Consider the following 25,929-nt stretch of genomic DNA (forward strand, 5'->3'; position numbering starts at 1 on the left):
GTAGAGCCAATCACAGCGCGGATCAGGGGTGGTCACTGCTCGCCTCAGGTTTCCCGCCTCCCCGTGTGGGAGAGAATTTCGGGCATTTTGAGGTGGAATACGGAAATTTTGGTTAAAAACCCAGGTATTAAGGGTTGGAATTTGGTAATCTGTGAGTGAAATGAGGAGATTCTGGGGTAAAATTCGGGAATTTCGTACGGAAATTCGGCGATTTTGAGCTGCGCGGCACGGACACCCTTGAAACCACGCGGCGCGCTGAATGGCTAAAGCCCTCTGGCTGGAGTGTCAATCAAATGGCGCAGCCAATCAGAGCGGGGTCCTGGCGTGGTCACGCCTTCTGCCTCAGGTTTCCCGCCTCTTCCGGCGCTGTAGGAAGGAAATTTGGGGATTTTGGGGTGGAACTCGCGGGTTTGTGGTGGAAATTCGGGGATTTTGGGGGAAATTTCGGCGATTTCGGGTGGAAAGTCGGGGATTTTGCGCCGAAGCCGTATGCTGCGCGCTGATTGGCCGTGATGGCACGGTGAGGGTGTCAATCAAAAAGCAAAGCCAATCAGAACGCGGTTCTGGCGTGGTCACGCCCCTCGCCTCAGGTTTCCCGCCTCTCCCTCCCGGAGCTGTGAGGAGGAAATTTGGAGATTTTGCGGTGGAATTCGGGAATTTTGGGGTTAAATTTTGGGATTTTGGGGGGATTTTTAGGTGGCGTTTGGAATTCTGGGATGAAATTCAGGGATTTGGGGTGAAATTCAAGGATTTTGGTCCCATCACACAGACACGAAGCTGCCACCGATCGCTTTTAATCCTTTCTGGGATGGATTTGATGCCACGGAGGTGCGCAGGTGTCCACAGGTGCCACCTAGATGCCATCCAAGTGTCCCCAAGTGACACCCAGGTGTCCCTCAGGTGTGTCTCCAGGTGTGTCCCCAGGTGTCCCTCAGGTGTCCCCCAGCTGTCCCCAGGTGTGCCCAGGTGTGTCCCCAGGTGTCACTCAGGTGTGCCCAGGTGTCACTCAGGTGCCCCCAGGTGTCCCCAGCTGTCCCCAGGTTTCCTCCAGGTGTCCCCAGGTGTGCCCAGGTGTGTCCCCAGGTGTCACTCAGGTGTCCCCAGGTTTCCTCCAGGTGTCCCCAGGTGTCCCCAGGTGTCCCCAGGTGTGCCCAGGTGTCCGCAGGTGTGTCCCCAGCTGTCCCCAGGTGTCCCCCAGGTGTCCCCAGCTGTCCCCAGGTGTGCCCAGCTGTCCCCAGGTGTGTCCCCAGGTGTGTCCCCAGCTGTCCCCAGGTGTCCCCAGGTGTCCCCAGGTGTGCCCAGCTGTCCCCAGGTGTGTCCCCAGCTGTCCCCAGGTGTCACTCAGGTGTCCCCAGGTGTGCCCAGGTGTCCCCAGGTGTCCCCAGCTGTCCCCAGGTGTGTCCCCAGCTGTCCCCAGGTGTCACTCAGGTGTCCCCAGGTGTCCCCAGGTGTCACTCAGGTGTCCCCAGGTGTCCCCAGGTGTCACTCGGGGCTCAGCCACGTCCCCGCCTCCTCCACGTCGCGCGACACCACCAGGAAGAGCTCGGAGGGAGCCGGGGCCAGCGCCGAGCGCAGGAACTCCCTGGGGACACACGGGGACACGCGGTGAGACACGGGGGACAGCGAGGGGACAAACTGGGGACAGCGAGGGGACAAACAGGGGACAAACTGGGGACAAACAGGTGAGAAACTGGAGACAATGAGGGGACAAACAGGGGACAATGAGGGGACAAACAGGTGAGAAACTGGGGACAATGAGGGGACAAACAGGTGACAATGAAGGGACAAACGGGAGAAACAGGGGACAATGAGGGGACAAACAGGTGAGAAACGGGACAGACAGGTGACAAACAGGTGACAATGAGGGGACAAACAGGTGAGAGCAAGGGGACAATGAGGTGACAAACAGGTGGCAGTGAGGGGACAAAGAGGTGACAATCAGGACAAACAGGTGACAAGGGACAATGAGGCGACACCCAGGTGCCATCCAGGTGTCCCCACCACCAGGCGTCCCCAAAGTGCCCCCAAGGTGCCCTCAAAGTGTCCCCAGATGTCCCCAGGTGCCATCCAAGTGTCCCCAGGTGTCCCAAAGTGTCCCCAAGATGCCACCAAGAGCCCCCAGGTGCCACCCCAGTGTCCCCAAAGTGTCCCCAGATGTCACCCCAGTGTCCCCAAAGTGTCCCTAAAGTGTCCCCAAGGTGTCCCCAGGTGCCATCCAGGTGTCCCAAAGTGCCACCAGATGTCCCCAGATGCCACCCAAGGTGCTCCCGAAGTGCCACCAAATGCCAACCCAGTGTCCCTAAAGTGTCCCTAAAGTGTCCCCAGGTGCCTCCAGGTGTCCCCAAGTGCCATCCAAGTGTGCCTGAAGTGTCCCCAGGTGTCCCAAGGTGCCACCAAGAGCCCCCAGATGCCACCTGAGATGTCCCCAAAGTGCTCCCGAGCTGCCACCAAACCCCATCCTGGTGTCCCCAGATGTCCCCAAGTGCCACTCAAGTGTTCCCAGGTGCCACCAAGAGCCCCCAGATGCCACCCGAGGTGTCCCTGTGGTGCCCCCAAGGTGCCACCAAATGCCACCCCAATGTCCCCAAGGTGTCCCCAGGTGTCCCCAATGTCTCTAAGTGCCACCCAGGTGTCCCAAGATGTCCCCAAAGTGCCACTAAGAGCCCCCAAATGTCGCCAGATGCCACCTGAGATGCCAAGTGCCACCAAATGCCACCCCAATGTCCCCAAGTGCCACCCCAATGTCCCCAAGGTGTCCCCAATGTCTCTAAGTGCCATCCAAGTGTCCCCAGGTGTCCCAAAGTGTCCCCAAGCTGCCATCCTGGTGTCCCCAGCTGCCACCCCAGTGTCCCCCAGGTGTCCCCAGATGCCATCCAGATGTCCCCAAGTGCCACCTAGACATCCTCAAGTGCCATCCAAGCGTCCCCAAAGTGTCCCCAGGTGTCCCCAAAGTGTCCCTGAGGTGTCTCAAGAGCCCCCACATGTCCCCAGATGCCACCCAAAGTGCCCCCGAAGTGTCCCCAAAGTGCCACCAAACGCCATCCAGGTGTCCCCAAACTGTCCCCAAGGTGTCCCCAAATATCCCAAGGTGCCACCAGGTGTCCCAAGGTGCCACCGGGAGCTCCCAGATGCCACCTGAGATGTCCCCAAAGTGCTCCCGAGCTGCCACCAAATGCCTTCCAGGTGTCCCCAGCTGCCACCCCAATGTCCCCAAGGTGTCCCCGGGTGTCACCTGAGCTGCGGCTCCGCCCCGATGCGGGTGGGCGTGGCCAGCCTGGAGTCCAGGTTGTAGAAGGTGTCCCCAAAGTGCCACCAAAGTGCCACCAAATGCCATCCAGGTGTCCCCAAGTGCCACCCCAATGTCCCCAAGGTGCCCCCAATGTCTCTAAGTGCCACCCAGGTGTCCCAAGATGTCCCCAAAGCGCCACTAAGAGCCCCCAAGTGTCGCTAGATGCCACCCAAAGTGCCACCAAATGCCAACGCAATGTCCCCATGGTGTCCCCAAGGTCCCCAAATGCCACCTAGATGTCCCCAAGTGCCACTCAGGTGCCTCCAGGTATCCTCAAGTGCCACCAGGAGCCCTCAGATGCCACCTGAGATGCCCTCCAAGTGCCACCAAATGCCACCCCAATGTCCCCGAGTGCCACCCCAATGTCCCCAAGGTGTCCCCGGGTGTCACCTGAGCTGCGGCTCCGCCCCGATGCGGGTGGGCGTGGCCAGCTTGGAGTCCAGGTTGTAGAAGGCGGGGCCGAAGGGGCGCACGCAGAGCCAGTGCGGGCGGCTCAGGGGCAGCGCCAGCGCCCCCAGCGTCACCCGCGAGGGGACATTGAGGAGGAAACCGAGCACGCGGGGCACGCACAGCCGCTCCAGGGGGCTGGGGGGGGGGTTAATTGATTCATTAATTAGTTAATTAATTAATTGGGGGAATTAATATGGGGGGCAGAATTAAAGGGAAGGGAGTGGGAGATGGCGGTGGGAAAAGCGGAGGAGGAAGGGGGAAGGAATTGGGTCTGGGGGCTCTGGAAGAGTCTGGAATTGCGGTCAGGGGTCCTAGAATTTGGGTCTGGGGTCTTGAGGGTGTATCTGGATTCTGGGGAGGGGTCTCAGCACCAATACACCCCAATAGGAAACAGAGATCCGACAGGTCTCCATTTCACTTGAGTTGGTCCTAAATTGGGTCTGGGGTCTCTGAGGGCTCTGGGGCTGGGGGCGGCACAGGGGACATTGAGCAGGAAGCCGAGCACGCGGGGCACGCACAGCCGCTCCAGGGGGCTGGGGAAGTCGGTAATTAATTCATTAATTAATTATTAATTAATATGGGGGGATTAAAGGGAAGGGAGTGGGAAATGGCAGTGGGAAAAGTGGAGGGGAATGGGGGAAGGAATTGAGTCTGGGGGTTCTGAGGGGTCTCAAATTTGGGTCTGGGGTAGCTGGAGGGGTCTGGAATTTGGGTCTGGGGTCTCAGGGGTGTATCCTGAATTTGGGGAGGGGTCTCAGCATGTTTTGTCCGCATAAAACCCTGAGGGAATGGGAAATATGACAGGTCCCAAATTGGGTCTGGGGTCTCTGAGGGGTCTAGAATAGGGGTGAGGAGTCCCAGAATTTGGGTCTGGGGTCTCAGGGGTGTATCCCGAATTTGGGGAGGGGTCTCATGGCTGCTTGTCCCAATATACTGCAATAGAAAGGAGAGATCTGACAGGTCCCAAATTGGGTCTGGGGGCTCTGAGAGGGACCAAATTTGGGTCTGGGGTCTCTGGGAGAGTGTGATAAATTAATTAATGGGGGATTAAAGGGAGGGTGGTGGGAGATGGCGGTGGGAAAAGTGGAGGGGGAAGGGGGAAGGAATTGGGTCTGGGGGCTCTGAGGGGTCTCAAATTTGGGTCTGGGATAGCTGGAAGGGGTCTGGAATTTGGGTCTGGGGTCTCAGTGAATTTGGGGAGGGGTCTCAGCACTTCTGACCCCATACAAGTCAGGACAAAAGAGAGATTGAAGAGATCCCAAATTTGGGTCTGGGGTCCCCAGCGTCACCCGCGAGGGGACGTTGAGCAGGAAGCCGAGCACGCGGGGCACACACAGCCGCTCCAGGGGGCTGGGGGGGGTAATTAATTCATTAATTAGTTAATTAATTAATTGGGGGAATTAATATGGGGGGCAGAATTAAAGGGAAGGGAGTGGGAGATGGCGGTGGGAAAAGTGGAGGGGGAAGGAATTGGGTCTGGGGGCTCTGGAAGAGTCTGGAATTGGGGTCAGGGGTCCTAGAATTTGGGTCTGGGGTCTTGAGGGTGTATCTGGATTTTGGGGAGGGGTCTCAGCACCGTTTGTCCCAATACACCCCAATAGAAAACAGAGATCCGACAGGTCCCCATTTCACTTGAGTCGGTCCTAAATTGGGTCTGGGGGCTCAGGGAGGGACCAAATTTGGGTCTGGGGGTTGTGGGAGGGGTCTGGGGTCTCAGTGAATTGGGTCTGGGGACTTGGGGAATTTAGGGAATTTGGAATTTGGGGCCTCTCTCATTTGGGGAACTGGGTCTGGGGTCTGTCTCAGTGAATTTGGGTCTGGGGTCCCTCTCGGTGAATTGGGTCTGGGGTCTCAGTGAATTTGGGGAATTGGGTCTGTGGTCTCTCTCGGTGAATTGGGTCTGGGGTCTCATTGAATTGGGTCTGGGGTCTCGGTTAATTTGGGTCTGGGGTCTCATTGAATTGGGTCTGGGGTCTCAGTGAATGGAATCTTCGGTCTCTCTCATTTGGTGAATTGGGTCTGGGGTCTCAGGGAATTTGGGGAGGGGTCTCATTGAATTGGGTCTGGGGTCTCACCGCCTCTTGTCCCACCACACGGCCGCCAATCCCAGCATGCCCAGCGCCGCCATCACCACGTTGACGTCATAATTGCCCAATCCCAGCAGGCTCCGGTGGGGGTTGGGCCGCGAATTTGGGGCCAACCTGGGGGGGCTTCCAGGTGAGACCCCTCCCCAAATTAACCCTGATCATCCCCGCGACCCCCCCCGAGACCCCAGACCCAATTTGGGGAGGGAAATCCCCACCAGAGAGACCCCAGACCCAACTGAATCCCTTAAAGCGGCAATTGGGGATCCCACAAAGCAATGACGTCATTTTAAATGGGGGAATCCCCTCCCCAAATTTGGGAATCCCTCCGAGACCCCTCCCCAAATTAACCCAGAGCCTCCCAGAGACCCCAGACCCAATTTGGGGAGGGGAATCCCCTCCTGAGAGACCCCAGACCCAATTGAATCCCTTAAAGCAATGACGTCATTTTAAATGGGGGAGACCCCTCCCCAAATTTGGGAATCCCTCTGAGACCCCTCCCCAAATTAACCCAGACACCCCCAGAGACCCCAGACCCAATTTGGGGAGGGGAATCCCCTCCTGAGAGACCCCAGACCCAATTGAATCCCTTAAAGCAATGACGTCATTTTAAATGGGGGAATCCCCTCCCCAAATTTGGGAAATCCCACCCGAGACCCCTCCCCAAATTAAGGGATCCCTCAAGACCCTTCCCCAAATTAACCCATACACCCCCGGAGACCCCAGACCCAATTGAATCCCTTAAAGCACCAATTGAAACCCAAAAAGCAATGACGTCACTTTAAACCCATACACCCCCCTGAGACCCCTCCCCAAATTCAGGAGCCCTAAATCCATCCTAAAACCCTCCCCCAAACCCCCCCTGAGACCCCTCCCCAAATTCAGGAGCCCTAAATCCATCCTAAAACCCTCCCCAAACCCCCCTGAGACCCCTCCCCAAATTCAGGAACTGCTCTGAGACCCCTCCCCAAATTCAAGAGCCCCTCCCATGACCCTAAACCCCCCCCCAAAACCCCCTAAACCCCTTCAAATACCCCTAAGACCCCTCCCCAAATTCAGGAAACCCTCCCCAAATTCAGGAACTCTCATAAACCCCCCAAAACCCCCTCCCAAAGCCCCCAAACCCTCTGAGACCCCTCCCCAAATTCAGAGACCCCTCCCCAAATTGAGAAACCCCTCTGAGACCCCTCCCCAAATTCAGAAAACCCCACTGAGACCCCTCCCCAAATTCAGGAAACCCTTCTAGGATCCCTCCCCACAGCCTTGAGACCCCTCCCCAAATTCAGAGACCCCTCCCCAAATTCAGGAAACCCCTCTGAGACCCCTCCCCACAGCCTTGAGACCCCTCCCCAAATTCAGGAACTGCTCTGAGACCCCTCCCCAAATTCAGAAAACCCCTCTGAGACCCCTCCCCACAGCCTTGAGACCCCTCCCCAAATTCAGAGACCCCTCCCCAAACTGAGAAACCCCTCTGAGACCCCTCCCCAAATTCAGAAAACCCCTCTGAGACCCCTCCCCAAATTCAGAATCTCCTCCCACCACCCTAAAACCCCCCTAAAACCCCCCTAAAATCCCCCCAAACCCCCTCCCACCACCCTAAAACCCCCCCAGGACCCCTCCCCAGAGCCTTCCCCGAATTGGGTCTGGGGTCTCACCGCTGGCAGATGCGGTCGGCCTGGGCCTGGCTGAGCCAGGGCCGCTGCAGGAGGTTGTTGAGGGCGTGCAGGGCGCAGAGCTGCCGGCGCTGCCGCTCGTGGTACGGCACCCCCGGGACCCCAGACCCAAATCCGGGCAGCCCCCCCCCCACATCGGGGAGCTCCTGGTCCCCCAGGACCCCCCGCAAATCCAGGGGGGCTGCGGGGGAGAGTGGGAGCTGTGAGACCCCAGACTCAAATTTGAGGAGACCCCCCCACCCTCCTCAAATTCCTCCCCAAAATTTCCACAAATTCTCTCCAAGACCCCTCCCCAAATTCCTTCAAATTCCCCCCAAAAATTCTCCCAAATCTTCCCCGAGACCCCTCCCAAAAATTCTCACAAATCCCCCATGACCCCTCCCCAAATTTCCCCAAATTTCCCTCAAATTCCCCCCAAAATTCCCCCAAATCATCGCCAAGACCCCTCCCCAAATTTCCCCAAAATTCCTCCCAAAATTCCCTCAAAATCCCCCCGAGACCCTTCCCCAAAGTTTCCCAAAATTCCCTCAATTTCCCCCAAAAATCCCCCAAGACCCCCCCCCAAAATTTCCACAAATTCTCTCCAAGACCCCTCCCCAAATTTCCCCAAAGTTCCCTCAAATTCCCCCCAAAATTCCCTCAAATCATCCCCGAGACCCCTCCCCAAATTACCCCTAAATTCCCAAGTCACCCTGAGATTCCTCCCCAAAATGACCTTAAATCACCCCAAGACCCCTCCCCAAATTCACCCCAAATTTTCCCTAAATTCCCTCCAAGACCTTTCCTCAAACTTCCCCCGAATTTATTCTGAGACCCCTCCCCAAATTTCCCCCAAAATTCCCTCAAAATCCCCCCAAAATTTCCACAAATTCTCTCCAAGACCCCTCCCCAAATTCCCCTCAATTCCCCCCAAAAATTCTCCCAAATCTCCCCCGAGGCCCCTCCCCAAATTCCCTCCAAAATCCCCCAAGACCCCTCCTCAAATTTCCCCAAAATTCCCCCCAAAATTTTCCCAAATCACGCCCGAGACCCCTCCCCAAATTCCCCCAAAATTCTCTCAATTTCCCCCAAAATCCCGAAATCACCCCCGAGACCCCTCCCCAAATTTCCCCAAAATTCCCTCAAAATCCCCCCAAAATTTCACCAAATCTCCTCTGAGACCCCTCCTCAAATTCCCCCAAATCCCTCCAAGACACCTCCCCAAATTCCTGACACCTCCAAATTCCCTCAGGGCCCCCCAAAATCCCCCTCAAACCCTTGAGACCCCCCCAAATCCCTCAAAATCCCTCCCAGAGACCCCCCAGAACCCCCTAAATCCCCCCCAAGCCCCCTCCCCAAATTCCTGACACCTCCAAATTCCCCCAGGACCCATCCCCAAATTCCTGACTCCCCCAAAGTTACCTCAAAATCCCTCAAATTCCCCCAAAATCCCCTCAAAATCCCTCCCAGGACCCTCCAAACCCCCTCCCCAAATTCCTGACACCTCCAAACCTCCCAGGACCCCCAAAATCCTCTCAGGACTCCCCAAAACCCCCTCAGGCCTCCTCAGCCCTTCCGCCCTCCCGGGCCCTCAGCGCGGCCTCCGCCTCCCTTCGCCCCCAAATCCCCTCACGACCCCCCAAAAACCTCCCCGAGCCCTCCCTGAGCCCCCCAAGACCCCCCAGGACCCCTCAGGACCCCCCAAAATCCGGCTGGGCCGCCCCCTCCTCACCCTGCGCGTCCTCTAGGGCCATGGCGGCCTCTGCCCCCTCAGGGCCGCGGACTACAACTCCCGTCGTGTTTTCCGAGGCGCTAACCAATCAGAACGCGGCACTCTCCTCCCTCCTCAGCGTCTGACCAATCAGCGCTTTGACCTTCTTCCTGTGATGCTTTGCACCGCAGCGTTAACCAATCAGCGGTGAGAATCTTTCCTTCCTTGTAGTTTTTCCACCAATCAGATCGCGTCTCCCCCTCGCCGCCATTTTAAGAAGGGCGCTACCACCGCCAGGCCTTGCCAGGTTTTATTGTCCCCAAATTGTCCCCAAATTGTCCCCAAAATGTCCCTCGCAGGTTTTTTTCGCTGTTCCTTCTCAGCAGAGCTTGACGCAGCCGCCGTGTCCGGTGCAGGCTGCGGGGAGAGCACAGAGTGAGCGGGCCTGAGGTGGCCCAGGTGACACCGAGGGTTGGCCCAGGTGACACCGAGGGTGGCACAGGTGACACTGAGGTGACAAACCCTGCACGCTGCTCCAGAAGCTGTGGCGGGTGGCGCTGCCGGTGACGCGGCCGGGCTCGGCAGGGTTGCGGCGGGTGCTGGTGACGGTCAGCGAGCGGCCGTGCTCGGGGACGGCGGTGACCTCGACATCGATGATGTGACAGTCGGGGACACTGTGAGGGGACAGGGACAATGTGACAGTTGGGGACACTGAGGGGACAATGACAGGGACAGTGACAGTGACACCGATGTGACCTCGATATCGATGATGTGTCAGTCGGGGACACTGAGGGGACACTGGGGACACCGATGATGTGACAGTCGGGGACACTGTGAGGGGACATTGGGGACAGTGACAGTGACACCGATGTGACCTCGATATCGATGAGGTGACAGTCAGGGACACTGAGGGGACAGGGGACAATGTGACATCGGGACATTGAGGGGACAATGACAGTGAGACAGTGACACGATGTGCTCGACATGATGATGTGACATGGGGACACTGAGGGGACATTGGCACCGATGATGTGACTCAGGGACACTGTGAGGGGACATTGGACAGTGACAGTGACACGATGTGACCTCGATCAATGAGTGAGTCGGGGACACTGTGGGAATGGATGGACAATTGGGGACACTGAGGGGACATTGGGGACACCTCCATGGTGACAATGTGACAGATGGGGACACTGAGGGGACATTGGGGACACTGGGGACATCGATGATGTGACAGCTGGGGACACTGAGGGGACATTGGGGACAGTGACAATGTGACAGTCGGGGACACTGAGGGGACATTGGGGACACTGAGGGGACATTGATGAGGTGACGGTCGGGGACACTGCAAGTGACAATTGGGGACACTGGGGGAACAGTGACAGGGACATTGGGGACACTGAGGGTGACAGGGGACAGGGAGAGGACATTGGGGTGGCACTGGAGGGACAATGAGGGGACGCTGATGGCACAGGGGTGACACAAAGAGGTGACACAGGAGGTGCCACACACCACAGAGGTGACACAGGTGACACACACAGGTGACACAGGTGACACAGGTGACACACCTGGGGTCGGCCACCAGGCAGGCGGTGACGCCGTCGAAGCCCAGGTGCGGCGCTGCCACCGCGGCCGCCGCCATGGTGTTGACGTTGTTGGGGACAAGGGGACAGAGCGGGCGCAGGGGACCCTCGTAGAGCACCGTCCGTGTCCCCGAGGCCACCGCGGCCGCCACGCGCGGGGACAGCCAGCCCTGGGCACGGAAACTGCCAGGGGCCTTGGTCATTGTCACCTTCAGCGCCTGTGGGGACAGGGACATTGTCATTGTCACTGTCATTGTCATTGTCACTGTCATTGTCACAGCCAGCCCTGGGCACGGAAACTGCCGGGGCCTTGGTCATTGTCACCTTCAGCGCCTGTGGGGACATTGTCATTGTCATTGTCACTGTCATTGTCATTGTCACTGTCATTGTCACTGTCACAGCCAGCCCTGGGCACGGAAACTGCCGGGGGCCTTGGTCATTGTCACCTTCAGCGCCTGCGGGGACAGGGACATTGTCATTGTCACTTCTGGGGACACAGAGACATTGTCATTGTCACTGTCACCTTGGGGACACAGGGACATTGTCATTGTCATTGTCATTGTCACTGTCATTGTCACTGTCACTGTCAATGTCAATGTCATTGTCATTGTCATTGTCACTGTCACGCCGCCATGGGGCACGGCATAACCTGGCAGGGGCCTTGTCATTGTCCTCACCTCAGGTCCTGCTGCCTCGGGGACATACAGAGGGACCTTGTCATTGTCACCTGTGGGGACATCAGGACATGTCATTGACCCTCTTGGACAGTCAAGACAGTTTTCATTTGTCATCTCAGGGGACACAGGGGACATTGTCCTTACCCTGTCCATACCCTCAATGGCAGTGTCCCATGCCCATGTCCAATGTCACTGCAGTGTCCCGCACTGTCCATCGGGCGACAGTGTCCCGTCCAATGTCACCTGCAGTGTCCCAACTGTCCCCAATGTCCCCAGAAGTGTCCCCACTGTCCCCATTGGTGTCACCTGCAGTGTCCCCGTGCTGTCCATCCGGGCGATGTCCCCATTAACCCCAATGTCCCCAATGTCCCCCATTAACCCCAATGTCCCCAATGTCCCCAATGTCACCTGCAGTGTCCCTGAGCTGTCCATCTGGGCGATGTCCCCATTAACCCCATTGTCCCCCATTATCCCCAATGTCCCCATTATTCCCCATGTCCCATGTCCCATGTCACCTGCAGTGTCCCGCGCTGTCCATCGGGCGATGTCCCCATTATCCCCATTTGTCCCCCATTAACCCCAATGTCCCCAGCATGTCCATATCCCCAATGTCCCCAGATGTCACCTGCAGGTCCCCCGCTGTCCATGCGGGCATGTCCCATTAACTCCATTGTCCCATTATTCCCCAATGTCCCCAATGTCCCCAATGTCCCCAATGTCACCTGCAGTGTCCCCGCGCTGTCCATCCGGGCGATGTCCCCATTAACTCCATTAACCCCATTAACCCCAATGTCCCCAATGTCCCTAATGTCCCCAATGTCCCCAATGTCACCTGCAGTGTCCCCAATGTCACCTGCAGTGTCCCGCGCTGTCCATTGCGGGCGATGATCCCCATTAACCCATTATCCCTAATGTCCCCAATGTCCCCAACGTCACCTGCAGTGTCCCCGCGCTGTCCATCCTGGCGATGTCCCCATTAACCCCATTATCCCCAATGTCCCCAATATCCCCATTATCCCCAATGTCCCCGTTGGTGTCACCTGCAGTGTCCCCGCGCTGTCCATCCTGGCGATGTCCTCGCAGCCCCACAGCGCCCCCCGGGGCACGTACAGGGTGTGGCCCCCGCGCGCCGCCGCCGCCCGCAGCCGCCCCTCGGTGACGGCGTCCGCCAGCGCCGTGGGGGACCCCAGCTGGGGACAATGGGGACATTGGGGACATTGGGGACATTGGGGGGAATTGGGGCAAAAGGGTCAATGGAGGGATTTCGGACATTGGGGCTTTGGGGACATTGGGGGGATTGGGGACATTGGGGGTTTGGGGATAATGGGGACATTGGGGGGATTGGGGACATTGGGGGCAATGGGGACATTGGGGACATTGGGGGCAATGGAGGGATTGGGGACATCAGGGACATGGGGACATTGGGGTCAATGGGAGGATTGGGGACAATGGGGGGATTGGGGACACTGGGGACAATGGGGGGATTGGGGACATTGGGGACCTTAGGGGGAATGGGGTCAATGGGGCATTGAGGACAATTTGGGACATTTGGGGACATCGGGACATTGAGGGGATTGGGGACATTGGGGGTATTGGGGACATTTTGGACAATGGAGGGATTGGGGACAATGGGAGATTGGGACATTGGGACAATGGGGATTGGACATTGGGGACATTGGGGACAATGGGGGAATTGGGATAATGGGGAGATTGGGGACATTGGGGACTTGGGACGTGGAGTCATGGGGATTGGGGACATTGGGGACAATGGGATGGACATTGGGGACAATGGGGATTGGGGACATTGGGGTCATGGGGGAAATGGGGACATTGGGACAATGTGGAATTGGGGACATTGAGGGGATTTGGGGACATTGGAGGGGCACTGGGGACATTTGGGAGATTGGGGACATTGGGGATTTGGGGACATGGGGGGGATTGGGGACATGGGTGCGCGGTGTCCCCGCGGTGTCACCATGAGGTCGGCGTGTCCCAGGATGTCCTCGCTGTGCTCCTGTGTCACACACGGGTGTGCCACCTCCACCACCAGGTCCACCCCCCTGGGGACAGCGTTGGGGACATTGGGGACAATGGGGACATTGGGGGACATTGAGGACAATGGGGACGTTGGGGATGGGGACATTGAGGGGATTGGGGACATTGAGGACAATGGGGGCATTGAGGACAATGGGGACATTGGGGGACATTGGGGGACATTGAGGACAATGGGGACGTTGGGGACATTTGGGGACATTGAGGACAATGGGGACATTGGGGGGATTGGGGATAATGGGGACATTTGGGGACATTGGAGGACATTGGGGACATTTGGGGACATTGGGGACATTTGGAGGATTGGGGACAATGGGGACATCAGGGGGAATTGGGGACATTGGGGACAATGGGGACATTGAGGACAATGGGGACATTGGGGACATTGGAGGGATTTGGGACAATGGGGACATTTGGAGGACATTTGGGGACATTGGGGATTTGGGTTTTTTTCAGGTTTTTTGGGGCAGTTTTGGGACATTTTAGGGTGAATCTGGGCAGTTTTGGGATGGGTTTGGGATATTGAAATTCAGGATATTTTGGGATTCATTCGGGATATTTTTGGGGTAGATCCGGGACATTTTTGGGGGCAGTTTTGGGACATTTATGGGGCAAATCCGGGACATTTATAGGTGAATTTGGGACATTTTTGGGGTTAATTTTTGGGGTAAATTCGAAATATTTTTGGGATGAATTTGGGATATTTTCAGGATGGATTTGGGACGTTTTTGGGGTTAATTCGGTATATTTTTGGGTCATATTTAAGGTGGATTCCAGACATTTTTTGGGACATTTCTGGGGTGAATCTAGGACATTTTTTGCACATTTTGGAGTAAATCTGGGTGGATTTTGGTGGTGAATTTGGGACATTTTTGGGGTTAATTCCGAACATTTTTGGGAACATTTTTGGGGCGAATTCCGGATATTTTTGGGACATTTTTTGGTGAATTTAGGACATTTTTGGGGATATTTTTGGGTTTAATTCGGGCCATTTCTGGGGACATTTTTGGGGTGAATTCGGGACATTTTTGGGGTGAATCCGGGACATTTTTGGGAACATTTTTGGGGTGAATTCAGGACATTTCTGGGGTGAATTCCGGAACATTTTTGGGTTAAATTCGGGCCGTTTCGGGTCCCTCACGTGCTCGGCAGCTCGCTCAGTTCGCGCAGGCGCAGAGCGGGCGGCAGCGCCTCCAGCGCCTCCCAGCGGCGAGCCCAGACAAAGGCGAGGGACAGACCGACGGACGGACCGTGCGACAGCAGCTGCGACACCAGGAACTGCCCTGGGGACAGCAGTGCCACCTCCCTGTCACCTGTGTCACCTCCCTGTGACACACGGACAGGGACAGACCGACGGACGGACCGTGGGGACATCGGGGACAGCAGTGTCACCTCCCTGTCACAGGTGTCACCTCCCCTCTGTCACACCAGGAACGGCCCTGGGGACATCGGGGACATTGGGGACAGCCCTGTCACATGTGTCACCTCCCCTGTGACACCAGGAATGGCCTTTGGGACATTGGGGACAGCAGTGTCACCTCCCCTGGGACAGTGCTGTCACCTCCCCCTGTCATCTCCCAGCGTTCCCAGTGTCCCCTCCCAGTTTGTTCCCAGTCCCTCCCAGTGTCCTCTCTCAATGTCCCCTCAATGTCCCCAAGTGTCCCCTCAGTCCCTCCAAAATGTTCCAAATGTCCCCTCAATGTCCCCTCAGTGTCCCCTCCCAGTTCATCCCAGTGTCCCCTCTCAATGTCCCCAGTGTCCCTCCCAGTTTATCCCAGTTCCCTCCCAGTTCCATCCCAGTGTCCCCCATGCCTCAATGTCCCCAAGTCCCAGTGTCCCTCCCAGTTTCCTCTGTCTCCTCCCAGTTTATCCCAGTTGTCCCGTCCTCCCAAGTGTCCCCTCAATGTCCCCAACGTCCCCCCAGTGTCCCTTCCCAGTTTATCCCAGTTCCTCCCAGTCTGTCCCAGTCCCTCCCAGTGTCCCCTCTCAATGTCCCCAATGTCCCTCCAGTGTCCCCTCCCAGTTTATCCCAGTTCCTCCCAGTCATCCCAGTCCTGTCCCAGTCCCCTCCCATTCCTCCCGTCCATCCATTGTCCATCCTCCCATGTCCCAATTCCCAATGTCCCCAGTGTCCCCTCCCAGTCCCTCCCAGTTTATCCCAGTCTGTCCCAGTGTCCCCTCAATGTGCCCCCAGTTTGTCCCAGTTAGTCCCAGTCCCTCCCAGTGTCCCTTCAATGTCCCCAGTGTCCCCTCCCAGCACTGAGCTCTCCACATCCCAGTACATCCCAGTATAACCCAGTAAAAGCCAGTATAACCCAGGACATCCCAGTATCCCCAGTCCCTCCCAGAACCGAGCTCTCTGTATCCCAGTACATCCCAGTATAACCCAGTATAAACCAGTATATCTCAGTATATCCCAGTACTGAGCTCTCCATATCCCAGTATATCCAGTATAAACCAGTATAGTCCAGTATAAACCAGTATAACCAGTTTGTCCCAGTCCATCCCAGTATAAACCAGTATCTCCAGTCCATAGAACCAGTATAAACCAGTATAACCCAATATAACCCAGTCTATCCCAGTATCCCCAGTCCCTCCGAGTACTGAGCTCTCCATATCCCAGTATAAACCAGTTTGTCCCAGTCCATCCCACTATAAACCAGTATTCCCCATCCATCCCAGTCTCTTCCAGTACTGAGCTCTCTGTTTCCCAGTATAAACCAGTATCCCCAGTCCATATAACCAGTATAACCTAGTATAACCAGTATAACCCACTCAATCTCAGTCCATCCCAGTACAAACCAGTATAACCCAGTCTGTCCCAGTATAAACCAGTACGAAGCAGTACAACAAGTTTGTCCCAGTCCATCCCAGTACAAACCAGTATAAACCAGTATCCCCAGTCCATATAACCAGTATAAACCAGTATAACCAGTATAACCCAGTCAGTCTCAGTCCATCCCAGTATAAACCAGTATAAATCAGTATAACCCAGTATATCCCAGTCAATCTCAGTCTATCCCAGTACAAACCAGTAAACCCAGTGTAACCCAGTATAAACCAGTATATCCCAGTATAAACCAATATAACCAGTTTGTCTCAGTCCATCCCAGTATAAACCAGTATAAACCAGTATCCCCAGTCCATATAACCAGTCCATCCCAGTATATCCCAGTCCATCCCAGTATATCCCAGTCCATCCCAGTATAAACCAGTATATTCCAGTATATTCCAGTATATCCCAGTATAAACCAGTATAAACCAGTATAACTAGTCTATCCCACTCCAACCCAGTATATCCCAGTATAAACCAGTCCGTCCCAGTATAAACCAGTATATTCTAGTATATCCCAGTATAAACCAGTATAAACCAGTATAACCCAGTACCGAGCTGTCCGTATCCCAGGATCCCAACGCGCCGAATCCGCGGCTGCTCCTCCATGGCCTGGGGCAGCCAATTAACGCTAATTAACATTGATTAACCCCTAAGTAACACCAACTAACCCCTAATTAACACTAATTAACACTAATTAACCCCTAAGTAGCACTAATTAACCCCTAATTAACACTAATTAACCCCTAATTAACCATTATTAACCCTTAATTTACACTAATCAACATTAATTAATCCCCAATGAGCACTGATTAACCCCAACTAACACGAATCAATCCCTAATTAACAGGAACTAACCCATGATTAGCATTAATTACCCCTAATTAATTGATCCCCCACCCCCCTAATTAACCCCAAAACCCCCTTAATTAACCCCAAACCGATCTAATTAAGCCCCAAACTTTCTAATAAACCCCTAAATTCTCCTAATTAACCCCAATTTCCCCTAATTAAGCCCCAAACCCCCTTAATTAACCCCCAAACCGCCCTAATTAACCCTTAATTAAGCCCCAAAGGCCCCCTAATTAACTCCAAACCCCCCTAATTAACGCCAAACCCCCCTAATTAACGCCAAACCCCCCCTTAATTAACCCTCAAACCAATTAATCCCTAAATTCCCCTAATTAACCCCTAACCTTCTAATTAACCCCTAATAGGGCCCCAAACCCAACTAATTCACCCCCTAAGCCCCTTAATTAACCCTCAAGTCCGCTAATTAACCCTTAAATTCTCCTAATTAACCCCCAAATTCTCCTAATTAACCCCCAAACCTTCTAATTAACCCCTAAATTCCCATAATTAAGCCCGAGCTCCCCCTAATTAACACTCAAACCCCTCTAATTAACCCATAAATTTCCCTAATTAACCCCAAAACCCCACTAATTAACACAAACGCCCTTAATTAACTCTGTAAACACCCCTAATTAACTCTCAACCCATCTAATTAACCCAGAAATTCCCCTAATTAACCCTCAAACCCCTTTACTCTCAACTCTATTAACCCAAATCCCCTAATTAACCCCAAACCCCCCTTATTAACCCAACCGCCCTAATTAACCCCACCCCACTAATTACGCCGCACCCTTTCGCTCGCTCGCGCCTCCCTCCTGCCCTTGCCCCCCACCCCCCCACCCCCCGCGGGGGCACTTCCGGGTGTGGGCGGAGCCTGGTGACATTTGTGGGCGTGGTCTGGAGATATTTGTGGGCGTGGTCTTGACCCCATTTGTGGGCGTGGTTTGAGAACTCGGAGGGCGTGGCCCGGACCCCTTTGAGGGCGGGGTTTGGAAATCGGGGAGGGACTTCGAGCTCTTTGTGGGCGGGGCTTGAGGCTCTTTGTGGGCGGGCCTTGAGGCTCTTTGTGGGCGGGGCTTGGGGCCAAATGGGGGTGAGGGGAGACCCCAAATTTGGGCAGTTCCATTTTTTTGGGGGGGGGGGCCGCTCCTTTAGGGCTCCAAATTTTGGGGAGGAGTCCTCAAAATTTGGGAGATTCCATTCTTTGGAGGGGGGGTCATATCCTTGGAGTCCCCAATTTTTGGGGCGATTCCATTTTTAGGGGGTGTCGCACTCTTGGGACCCCAAATTTTAGGGAAAGGGTCCTCAAATTTCGGACGATTCCATTTTTGGGGGGTGATTCGCGTCCCTGGGACCCCAACTTTTTGGGGAAGGTCACCAACTTTTGGGCGATTCCATTTTTTGAGGGAGGGGGATTGCACCCCTAGAACCACAAAGTTTGGGCGATTTCATTTTTTGAGGGGAGAGTCGCCTTTATGACCTCCAAATTTGGGGAGAGACCCCAAATTTTTGGGCGGTTCCATTTTTGGAGGGCCCCAATTTTTTTCGGGGGGGGAGGGTCGCAACTTTAGGACCCCAATTTTTGGGGGCGGTCATGCCCTTGGGACCCCCAATTTCGGGGAGAACTCCACATTTCGAAACTCAATTTTTGGGGGGGAAACTCCAAATTTCGGATGGGGGGGGGGTCCCCAAATTTTGTCAGGGCTGTCGGTCGCACCCCAGGACCCCTTTTTTGAGGAGGGGTCTCCAAATTTTGGGGGGGGTCCCATTTTTTGGGCACCCCCCTCCCCATTCCCATTTTTCCGGAGGGGGCCGCGATTCCCGCCTTTGGCGCTGTTCCCGTTGCTATGGGAACCGCCCGCTCTGTTCCCATGGCAACCGCCATTGCCTTAATCGCCTCGCCTCCCTCCGCGCGGCTGTTCCTGTTACCATGGAAACCGCCCGCTGTTCCCAGGGCCCGCCGTCTCCCCCGCATCGCTGTCGTCATGGCAACACTGCCGTGCCTTCTCCCCTCCCCCCGCGCTGTTTCCATGGCAATCGCGTTGTTCCCATGCCAACGGGAACAGCGGAAAGAGGGTACACACCCCCCTAGACCTGCGGTTGTTTTGGGGTGGTTTTGAGACATTTTTGGGGTGTTTTTAGGGTATTTTGAAGATACTTTGAGGTTTTTTTGGGGAATTTGGGAGAGTTTTGGTGGTTTTGGGGCATTTTGGTGGTATTTTTGAGCAGTTTTTGGGTAATTCTTGGGGATTTTAGGATATTTTTAGGGACATTTTTAGGATATTTGGGAATTTTGGTGGGTTTGGGTTATTTTAAGTGGTTTTAGGGCGCTTTTAGGGCATTTTGGGCATGTTTTTTAATTTTTTGGGGTGTTTTTATGCTATGTTTGGGTGGTTTAAGGTAATTTTGGGGTGACAGAAGAAAAGAGCGGGAAACATGAGGGGAGAGAAAGGGAGGGAAATGTGAGGGGAGAAAAGAGCAGGAAACGTGAGGGGGAAAAGCTGGGAAATGGAAAGCGAAAAGGACAATAAACTCGAGGAAAAAGGACGAGAAATGAGAGGAAGGAAAGGTAGGAAACAGAAGGGGAGAAAAAAAATGGGAAATGTGAGGGGGAAAACTGGTGGAAAATGTGAGGGGAGAAAAGAGAAGGAAACGCGAGGGGGGGGAAAACTGGGAAATGGAAGGCAAAAAGGACAGTAAACTTGAGCAAAAAGGACGGGAAACTTGAGAAGAAAAGGTATAAAGAAAGGGCAGAAAAGGTGGGAAATGTGAGGAGGAAAAAGAGAGGGAAACGTGAGGGGACAAAATGGTGGGGATCGTGAGGGGAGAAAAGGGCGGGAAATGTGAGGGGAGAAAAAGACCAGAAACGGAAGACAAAAAGGACAGTAAAATTAAATGAAAAAGAAAGGAAATGAGAGGAAAGAAAAGGTATGAAACAAGGGGAGAAAAGGGTGGGAAACATGAGGGGGAAAATGGTGGAAAATGTGAGGGGAGAAACGTGAGGGGAGGAAAAAGCGGGAAATGTGAGGGGGCAAAATGGTGGGGATCGTGAGGGGAGAAAAGGGCGGGAAACATGAGGGGAGGAAAAGCCAGGAAACGGAAGGCAAGGAGAACAGCAAATTTGAGCAAAAAGGACGGGAAATGAGAGGAAGAAAACGTGTGAAATAAGGGGAGAAAAGAGTGGGAAATGTGAGGGGAGAAAAGGAAGGGAAATGTGAGGGGACAAAATGGTGGGGATCATGAGGGGAGAAAAGGGCGGGAAACAGGAGGAGAAAAAGCCAGGAAACGGAAGGCAAGGAGAACAGCAAACTTGAGTGAAAAGGACGGGAAATGAGAGGAAGAAAAGGTGTGAAATGAGGGGAGAAAAGGCGGGAGATGTGAGGGAAGAAAAGAGCAGGAAATGTGAGGGGAGAAAAGGAAGGGAAATGTGAAGGAGCAAAATGAGAAAAGGAAGGGAAATGTGAAGGAGCAAAATGGTGGGGATCGTGAGGGGAGAAAAGGGTGGGAAATATGAGGGGAGAAAAAGGCCAGAAACGGAAGACAAAAAGGACAGTAAAATTAAATGAAAAAGAAAGGAAATGAGAGTAAGAAAAAGTATGAAACAAGGGGAGAAAAGGGTGGGAAACATGAGGGGAAAAAATGGTGGAAAATGTGAGGGGAGAAACGTGAGGGGAGGAAAAAGCGGGAAATGTGAGGGGACAAAATGGTGGGGATCATGAGGGGAGAAAAGGGCGGGAAACATGAGGGGAGGAAAAGCCAGGAAACGGAAGGCAAGGAGAACAGCAAACTTGAGTGAAAAGGACGGGAAATGAGAGGAAGAAAACGTGGGAAATGTGAGGGGAGAAAAGGAAGGGAAATGTGAGGGGACAAAATGGTGGGGATCATGAGGGGAGAAAAGGGCGGGAAACATGAGGAGAAAAAGCCAGGAAACGGAAGGCAAGGAGAACAGCAAACTTGAGTGAAAAGGACGGGAAATGAGAGGAAGAAAAGGTGTGAAATGAGGGGAGAAAAGGCGGGAGATGTGAGGGAAGAAAAGAGCAGGAAATGTGAGGGGAGGAAATGTGAGGGGAGAAAAGGAAGGGAAATGTGAGGGAGCAAAATGGTGGGGATCGTGAGGGGAGAAAAGGGCCGGAAACATGAGGGGAGGAAAATGTGAGGGGAAAAAAGGGTGGAAAATGAGAGGGGAGAAAAGGAAAGGAAATGTGAGGGGAGAAAAGACAGGAAACAGGAGAGAAAATTGGTGTTAAAGGGGAAAAAAAGCAGACAACACAGGGCCAAACATGATGGGAAATGTGAAGGGATAGAAAGAAGAGCGGGAAGTGTGAGGGGAAAACTGGTGGAAAACCAGAGGGGAAAAGGGTGGGAAATGTGAGTAAAAAAGGGGAAATTGTGAGGAAAATGACCAAAAAGAGTCCTGGGGTTCTTGGATTCCTCAATGCTGCCATGGTCACAGCAAATCCTTGCACTGGATTCTGTGGGAATTTGTGGGTTCCCGCTTGGGTATGTATTTGTGTGTATTTTGTGTATTTCGCAGACCCCCTCCCCAAATTGTGTGACCCCTCCATCCCCAAAATTGTGTGAACCCTCCAAAAATTTCGACCCCAAGACTGAGCCCGCCAAACTCACAACCCCCAAAATATGAACTCTATTTTCACACAATCTCCCCAAATTTTGAATCCTAAAATCTGACATCCCACCCCCAAAAAATGAGACCCCCCCATACCTGATCTCCCAGAGGTGAGACTCCCCAAAATCTGCCCCCCCCCCAAAAATTCAACCCCAAGACTGAGCCCCCCAAATTCATATAAACGCCCCCAAAATCTGTTTTCACAATCTCCCCAAATTGTGAACCCTAAAATCTGACATCTCACCCCAAAAATGACCCTCAGAGTTGACTGACCCCCAAAAATTTGACCATTCCCCAAATTTTGTGACCCCAAAAAATTCAGCCCCAAGACTGAGCCCCCCAAATTCATATAAACCCCCCTAAAATCTGAAATCTGTTTTCACAATCTCTCCAAATTTTGAATCCTAAAATCTGACATCCCACCCCAAAAATGAGACCCCCCATACCTGATCTCCCAGAGGTGAGACTCCCCAAAATCTGACCTCCCCCCAAAAAATTCAACCCCAAGACTGAGCCCCCCAAATTCATATAAACCCCCCCAAAATCTGAACTCTGTTTTTACAATCTCCCCAAATTGTGAACCCTAAAATCTGACATCTCACCCCAAAAATGACCCCCAGAGTTGACTGACCCCCCCCAAAATCCGACCCCTCCCAAAACCCTGTGACCCCCCCCCCTGCACCCCAAAACTGCATGACCTCCCCAAATTCCCCTTTTTTCACCCCAAAAAAACTCGCGGAGCCTCGGCAACGATAAAAAGGTCTCGGCAACACCCACGACACGCCCGTCACGATACACCGTAGAAAATGGGGGGGGGGTACCGGGGGGGGGCCCCCAAAACCCCCCCAAAAACCCCGTGGGGGGGGGGGGGAAAGGAGGGAAGGGGTAGGAGGGGCCCCCAATATATATATAATAATAATAATAATAATAATAATTAAAAAAAACCCCGAAATGAACAAAAAAATGGGGAGAGGGTGGAGGGGGAAAGGAGAGAAGCCCCCCCCACCCAAAATTGAGGGGGGGGGGGAGGAAATACCCCCCTGCCCATGGTGGGGGAGGGGTTGTGTGTTGGACACCTGGGGGGGGGGGGAATCAACCCCACCCAGGGGGGCAAATTTTGGGGGGGGGGGTAAATTTACCCCTGGGGGGGGGGTATAAATGCCCCGGGAGGGGTGAGGGGGGGGGAATTGCCCCGGGGGGGGGCAAATGCGACCCCCGGGGGGGGAGGGGGGCAAATACAATATGATACATAGAGACTTTGACCATATACACTATTTACAGACCCCCCCCCTCCCCAAAATCCCGGGGGGTGGGGGGGCTTTTGGGGGGCGACCCCTCCCTTTGAACCCCACCCCCCAAATTCATCCGGGGGGGGGGCAACTTGGCAATAAATAGTGTGGGGAGGGGGGGGGGGGGGCTGATGGTGATTTTGGGGACCCCTCCCCATCCCTTGGCAGGGCCCCCCCCACCCCTCATTTTGAACCCCCCCCCCCCAATTTATATACACGTTCCCCTCGAGGGGGGGGGTGAGGGGTGGTCCCGGAAAGGGGGAGGGGAGGGGGGGGCAAATTTTGGGGGTTCCCCCCCCCACCTCCCCAAAATAACCCTGTTGGCTGCCTGGGATTTTTGGGGGGACACCGGTGTTGGGGCGCCCAAACCCCCCCCAAAAAAAAAAAAAAAAATTGGGGACCCCCCTCCCCAAAATCGGGGCAGAGAGAGGGGGCTGCTAATAGACATTTGTACATATATATAAATAGGGGGGGGGGCGTTTTTTGGGGGACCCCCCGATTTGGGGGTGGGGACACCCCGTTTTTATTTTGGGGGGGGGGTCTCCTGTATCTCTGCCAATTTCCAGAGCCCCCCACCCTATAAAAAAAGGGGAGGGGGACACACAGACCCTGCTGGGGTGATTTTGGGTGGGGAAGGGTCCCTAAAAAGGGGGTGCTCCAATTTTGGGGGGGGAAAAGTCCCAATTTTTGGGGTGTAGTTCGTGGGGGGAGCTGCCCCCCGATTTTTGGGAGGGGTCCCTGTGTTTTTGGGGGGGGGTCTCAAACCCTGTCAGGAAATTTGGGGAGGGGGGATCCCGTTTTTGGGGTGTCCCCATTTTTGGGGGGCCCTCCCACTCCTCCCCATGGGATCCTCCTATTCCTGCATGGGGGGGGGGGATCTATCCCACTCTCCCTCCTTTGGGTGTCCCCCCCACCCCATTTTTGGGGACCCCCCCCAGATTTTGGGGACCCCACTGAATTTCAGGGCCCCGCTGCAGGAGTTTCAATCCTTATCCCAAAAAACGCCCCCACCCCCCCATTTTGGGGGGTTTTTGGGGTGGTCCCAATTTTTTTGGGGGGAGGGGTCCCGCCCATATTTTGGGGTGCAGTTTTTTTTTTTTTGGGGAGGGGGATCCCCAATATTTTGGGGCGCCCCCTCCCCATTGGGGTCGCCATGGTGGGAGGTGCAGTCCTTGCCGTTCTGGGGGTGTATTTTGGGGGGGGAACCCCGATTTTGGGCAAGTTCCCACATTTTTGGGGGGATCCCTATATTTTTTGGGGGGGGTCTTCATATTTTGAGGGGGGGATCCTCGTATTTTGGGGTGCTAAATTGGGGGGGGGTCTCCCCCACATTGGGGTCCCTATGATGGGAGGTTCAGTCTTTGTCGCCTCTGCCATTCTGGGGGTGTCACCCCATTTTTTGGGGGGATCCCCATTTTTGGGGGGTTCCCCATCCTTTGGAGGGGTCTCCATATTTTGGGGGGGGTCCTCTATATTTTTGGGGGGGGTCCTCGTATTTTGGGGTGCTAAATTGGGGGGGGTCTCCCCCACATTGGTGTCCCCATAGCAGGAGGTTCAGTCCTTGTCCCCCCCTTTGCTGTTTCAGTGGTGTCACCCTCCATTCTGGGGGTGTCACCCCATTTTTTTGGGGGGGGGATCCCCGTTTTTGGGGAGCATCCCAGATTTTGGGGGTGTCCCCATTTTTAGGGGGGGATCCCGGATTTTTGGGGGCTCCCCATTTTAGGGGGGATCCCCATTTTAGGGGGGTCCAGGCGTCCCCATCCCATGGCAGCAGGTTCAGTCCTTATCCCGGGGGTGTCACCCCATATTTTGGAAGGGATCCCCGATTTTTGGGGGGGTGGGGTCCCCATTTTTGGGGGGGGGGGTGCCCACATTTTAGGGGGATCCCTATTTTAGGGGGGTCCAGGCGTCCCCATCCCATGGCAGCAGGTTCAGTCCTTATCCTGGGGGTGTCCCCTCTCCATGTCACCCCGATTTTTTGGGGGGTGTCCCCAATTTCTGGGGGGTGTCACCCCGATTTTTTGGGGGGGATCCCCATTTTAGGGGGGTGTCCAGGTGTCCCCATCCCATGGCAGCAGATTCAGTCCTTATCCCGGGGGTGTCACCCCCGGTTTTTTGGGGGGTGTCCCCGATTTTGGGGGGTGTCCCCAATCCCAGATGGTGTCCCCCCGATTTTTCTGGGGGGGATCCCCATTTTAGGGGGGGTTCCAGGCGTCCCCATCCCATGGCAGCAGGTTCAGTCCTTATCCCGGGGGTGTCCCCTCTCCATGCCGGGGGTGTCACCCCAATTTTCTGGGGGGTGTCCCTCCGGGTTTTTTGGGGGGGTGTCCCCGATCCCAGGGGTGTCACCCTGAATTTCTGGGGGGTGTCCCCCCGGTGTTTTGGGGGTGTCCCCGATGCCGGGGGTGTCCCCCCCTGGGTTTTTTGGGGGTATCCCCGATCCGGGGGTGTCCCTCCGATTTTTTGTGGGGGGTGTCCCCAATACCGGGGGTGTCCCCGATTTTTTGGGGGGGATCCCCGATTTCTGGGGGGTGTCCCCCTGGGTTTTTGGGAGGGGTGTCCCCGATCCCAGGGGGTGTCACCCCGATTTTTTGGAGGGTGTTCCCGATCCCAGGGTGTCACCCCGAATTTCTGGGGGGCGTCCCCGATTTCTGGGGGGTGTCCTCCCAGTTTTCTGGGGGGGATCCCCGATCCCAGGGGGCGTCACCCCGATTTTTTGGGGGCTGTCCCAAATTTCTGGGGGGTTCCCCCCGGGTTTTTCGGGGGGGATCCCCGATTTCTGGGGGGTGTCACCCCGGTTTTGCGGGGGGTGTCCCCGATTTCTGGGGTG

At 55.0% G+C, this 25,929-nt stretch overlaps 2 protein-coding genes across 4 annotated transcripts; both read right to left on the reverse strand.

Annotated features, from left to right (window-relative positions):
* Window positions 1–778: 778 nt before the first annotated feature.
* Window positions 779–9,279, reverse strand: JOSD2 (Josephin domain containing 2). Of its 3 annotated transcripts, XM_064737360.1 has the most exons (5): window positions 9,208–9,267; window positions 7,479–7,677; window positions 5,815–5,940; window positions 3,680–3,874; window positions 779–1,582 (listed from the first exon to the last, which is right to left on the reverse strand). In XM_064737360.1, exons 1-5 carry the CDS (start codon window positions 9,227–9,229, stop codon window positions 1,483–1,485), a joined length of 642 nt encoding a protein of 213 aa, XP_064593430.1. In that variant the 5' UTR covers window positions 9,230–9,267; the 3' UTR covers window positions 779–1,482. The 3 variants fall into 3 exon arrangements, with proteins under 3 accessions (XP_064593430.1, XP_064593431.1, XP_064593432.1); XM_064737361.1 differs by lacking the exon at window positions 5,815–5,940 and having other exon boundaries at window positions 9,208–9,274; XM_064737362.1 differs by lacking the exons at window positions 779–1,582; window positions 3,680–3,874 and adding an exon at window positions 3,896–4,272 and having other exon boundaries at window positions 9,208–9,279.
* A 195-nt stretch (window positions 9,280–9,474) lies between these two features.
* ASPDH (aspartate dehydrogenase domain containing) lies at window positions 9,475–17,005 on the reverse strand. The gene is made up of 7 exons (XM_064737357.1): window positions 16,886–17,005; window positions 14,640–14,781; window positions 13,422–13,506; window positions 12,487–12,636; window positions 10,755–10,987; window positions 9,709–9,860; window positions 9,475–9,603 (listed from the first exon to the last, which is right to left on the reverse strand). The coding sequence occupies exons 1-7, from the start codon at window positions 16,971–16,973 to the stop codon at window positions 9,566–9,568; spliced, it is 888 nt and encodes a 295-aa protein (XP_064593427.1). The 5' UTR covers window positions 16,974–17,005; the 3' UTR covers window positions 9,475–9,565.
* Window positions 17,006–25,929: the final 8,924 nt, after the last annotated feature.

This window comes from Zonotrichia leucophrys, unplaced genomic scaffold (assembly GCF_028769735.1).
Source record: "Zonotrichia leucophrys gambelii isolate GWCS_2022_RI unplaced genomic scaffold, RI_Zleu_2.0 Scaffold_49_388800, whole genome shotgun sequence".
Lineage (NCBI taxonomy): Eukaryota > Metazoa > Chordata > Aves > Passeriformes > Passerellidae > Zonotrichia > Zonotrichia leucophrys.